This window comes from Corvus brachyrhynchos, unplaced genomic scaffold (assembly GCF_000691975.1).
Source record: "Corvus brachyrhynchos isolate BGI_N302 unplaced genomic scaffold, ASM69197v1 scaffold115, whole genome shotgun sequence".
In the NCBI taxonomy this organism is placed as follows: domain Eukaryota; kingdom Metazoa; phylum Chordata; class Aves; order Passeriformes; family Corvidae; genus Corvus; species Corvus brachyrhynchos.
The window spans coordinates 7,861,617-7,865,209 of record NW_008239553.1 but is presented as its reverse complement, the minus strand read 5'-3'; the positions used below and the strand labels follow the sequence as shown (position 1 = coordinate 7,865,209).

General features: G+C 43.3%; 1 protein-coding gene across 2 annotated transcripts in view; it reads right to left on the bottom strand.

Moving 5' to 3' along the window:
* The window catches only part of ZFYVE19 (zinc finger FYVE-type containing 19), a 21,325-nt gene extending 18,163 nt beyond the window's left edge, over positions 1-3,162 (bottom strand). For both annotated transcript variants that reach the window (XM_017742221.1, XM_017742220.1), the window contains exons 1-2: positions 2,948-3,162; positions 279-332 (exon numbers count right to left, since the gene is read on the bottom strand). In XM_017742221.1, coding sequence (XP_017597710.1) covers positions 279-332; positions 2,948-3,147 — 254 coding nt within the window. In that variant the 5' untranslated portion in view covers positions 3,148-3,162. The remainder of the gene's footprint in view (positions 1-278; positions 333-2,947) is intronic.
* Positions 3,163-3,593: the final 431 nt, after the last annotated feature.

Genomic DNA, 3,593 nt, shown 5'->3' with positions numbered 1-3,593 from the left:
TCCCTGCTCCACACCCAACCCGCATCAGCCACAGATAATGGCGGATAGTGGCTGTTCAGGAGTCTATTCAAAAGAGCATACCCCCCGCCCTCCCCCCCCGCATTGCTCCAAACAAACTAACAACCCAAACAGCAACACAAAAGCTCCATCCTTAACCTAATTCTGAACATGCAAATACCCATATTGCAAGCCCCACTTTTGCTGGTATCGACAGGGGAAGACCAGGGCCTGAAAGGTTTGTCTGCAGTAGAAACAACTGCTTGGCAAGTGCAACTCACTTTTTGTAGTTTTCTGGTGGTGACCATTTTGCTGAACTGCTTTGAGATCCATCTCTGGAAAACAAAAACCATTTCTCTGAACTCAAGATACTGACAATACTTCATCATCTAGTGTCTCAGCTCAAGAGGAATCAGTAGGTGTTTCTTGACCTCTTGGTATAGCTCCTTTCTTAACCTCATTAATACTGAGAGCAATCAGCTTATGAAAGGGATTAAGATAATATAGCTGCCCAGGACAGTGGGAGCCTTCATTTCTGTCCTTTGGTCCAGTTGTTTTGCATCTGAACAGAATGTGATTTAATACGGTCACCAGTGATCCAAAGGAGGTAGGGCTGAAATACCCTTGCCTCCCACAGCCTGCACCTCCCAGTTTAGGGAGCAGGTAGGGAATATTTAGGGAAGACTCCCAGTGTAATTAGCTTCCATGCAGCAGGACACTCTGAAAGGAGCTGGGGCATGCAACAAACAGAGAATTATATAATGCACAAGCAAAATAAAGCATTACAAAAGTTATTATATAACCACCATCATAATACCAGAACACTGGAACACTGCACACCACAAAAATGTGTTGTCTTTTACTTTGCTGTGTTCAGGTTGAGAGACTAGACACTTACGTAAGGTAGTTAGCACATTTTATTTGTTATTCGGAATCACAGCTAAGGCTCATATAGTAACAACTGAATGCAACATTGTTGGAACACTTTCCAAAGTTCTAAGGCTTCAATTCTGAAAGCTTTTGCATGAAGAACAACACATGCACCTTACAGAACTGCAGCCTATGTGTATTACCTGCAGGACAGGATGCCATCCAGAAGGACCTCAACAAGCTCAAGAAGTGGGCCTTTGGGAATCTCATGAGGTTTTAAACAAGACAACGTGCCAGGCGCTGCACCTGGGTTGGAGCAACTCCTGGTATCAACACAGGCTGGGTGACAAACAGATCAAGAGCAGCCCTGCCAAAAAGGACCTGGGAGTGCTGGTGGATAGGAGGCTGGACATGACCCAGCAATGTGTGCTCACAGCCCAGAAAGCCAGCTGTGTCCTGGGCTGTATCCGAAGCAGCGTGGCCAGCAGGGCAAGGGAAGGGGTTCTGCCCCTCTGCTCCTCTCTCATGGGACCCCCCTGGAGTGCTGCATCCAGCTCTTGGGTCCTCAGCACAGAAAGGACATGGACCTGTTGGAGTGTGTCCAGAGGAGGCCACCAAATTGATTAGAGGGATGGAAAACCTCTCCTATGAGGAAAAGCTGAGAGAATTGGGATTATTCAGCCTGGAAAAGAGATGGCTCCAGGGTGACCAAACTGCAGCCTTCCAGTACCTGAAGGAAACTTCCAGGAAAGATGGAGAGGGACTTTTCTAGAAGAGCAAGTAGTGACAGGACTAGGGGCAATGGTTTTAAACTGAAAGAGAGCAGGTTTAGATTAGATATTAGAATGAAATTCTTTACTTGGAGCCTGGTGAGACACTGGAACAGGTTGCCTAGAGGAGTTGTGGATGCCCCATCTCTGGAAGTGTTCCAAGGCCAGGTTGGATGGAGCTCTGAGCAACCTGGTCTAGTGGAAGGTGTCCCTGCCCACAGCACAAGGGTTGGAAATAGATGATCTTTAAGGTCCCTTCCAACCCAGGCCATTCTATGACTCTATAATCTACCTGCAATCCAGTCAGGGACGATTGTTTTTCTGCTGTAGCTCTATAGTGCTGATATTAAAGTGATGAGAAAAAAAGACCCAGAAGAAACATCAAGAAAGGTGGCCTTGTTTTCTTAATGGCTCTGAAGTTGTGAAGGGAAATCAGAAAATTTCAAAACTGAAAAGACTAAATACTGTCTTTCACTGTTTTCAGCAGCCCATGAAAATGAAGACCTTCACTAATGAGGCTCTCCTCCTTTAGACATCTGCAGAGCCAGAAAATTCCCCCCTTGCTGGTGAAAATTCCTTGCTATAGGAGAAAAGTGAGGAAAAGAAACTAGAAAAATGCAAGAGAAAAAAGAGACAGAAGAATTGGCTGACAGAGGGATTCTGGTGTGCACCTGTGTTCTTGTGTTGCTTGTTCACATGTATAATCCTGCTGCTACTGAATTACATGCTTTGTTTTCAACAGGAAGTCTACAGGTTATGTTTGCAAATAATTCTGTTCTCTTTTAAAAGCAAAAATTTTATAGATTTTATGCTACAAAATTTTATGTCTTCAGGCCACACATAGCAGAGGCCCCTCAACAAGGAGGATTTATGTCACTGTTTGCCCACAGAAGTAATAACACTTTGAACATCTTATTGTCAGGCTACTCAATTACTACACATCTGAAAAGACTGCCAGAACTGTTAAAGGGGTGTAGATTTTTGGGCAAAACCACAGTGTGGCTTAACCTCAGCCCATCTAGTTAAGCTACCCACAGGAATTCAGTGACCATCCATGAAGATTTAAACCTTGTGCTTTCAAACTACTTTGTCACCATAGAGAACAGGCACAAATCCTGATTCTTATTTTTGGACTGTACGGCTCATATAACAACAGAGATGTCCCATCTTGAAATTCCGGGGTCCAGGTGGCATCCATGCACATATAGAAGGCAGAGCTCTCGTGCAGAAATCTGCAACACCACATGGAATGCAAACTGAAGAAAAAAACCGGGAAACTGTCTTTGGATGAAGGAACACTCCTGTCTTACCCAGTCAGTTTTCCATGGCACTGCTTGCACACCTTCTGCTGAGTGTTTCCACAGCGGGGAACAACAGCACTGAAGCTCCGGCAGCCCGAGCAGAAGGACCGTCCGCAGTTCTTGCAGCCACACTGCAGATAGGAGAGAGGGGCAGGACAGGCTTCACCACCTCGGCACCACACACCCCCCACCGCTCTGCCGGGCCGCATGCAGGCACAGTGCCCGTGCCGAGGCACACGAAAAATAATGCTGGGTTTATGCTGATTTTTTTGTGACAGAACTGTTTCACCAGCTGCTGCTGAAGATATGGAGACTTAAGAGCCTTGGAGTACCAGCACATAACTCCTGCTGGGAGCTGAGTCACCACTTCAGCCCACAGTATAACTAAGTGTGTGTGTGAATTGTCTGAGACCATGACAAAATCCTGGATTAGAGGGAAGGCATTCAATGACGACTTTTTTTTTTTTTTTTTTTTTTTTTTTTTTTTTTTTTTTTTTTTTTTTTTTTTTTTTTTTTTTTTTTTTTTTTTTTTTTTTTTTTTTTTTTTTTTTTTTTTTTTTTTTTTTTTTTTTTTTTTTTTTTTTTTTTTTTTTTTTTTTTTTTTTTTTTTTTTTTTTTTTTTTTTTTTTTTTTTTTTTTTTTTTTTTTTTTTTTT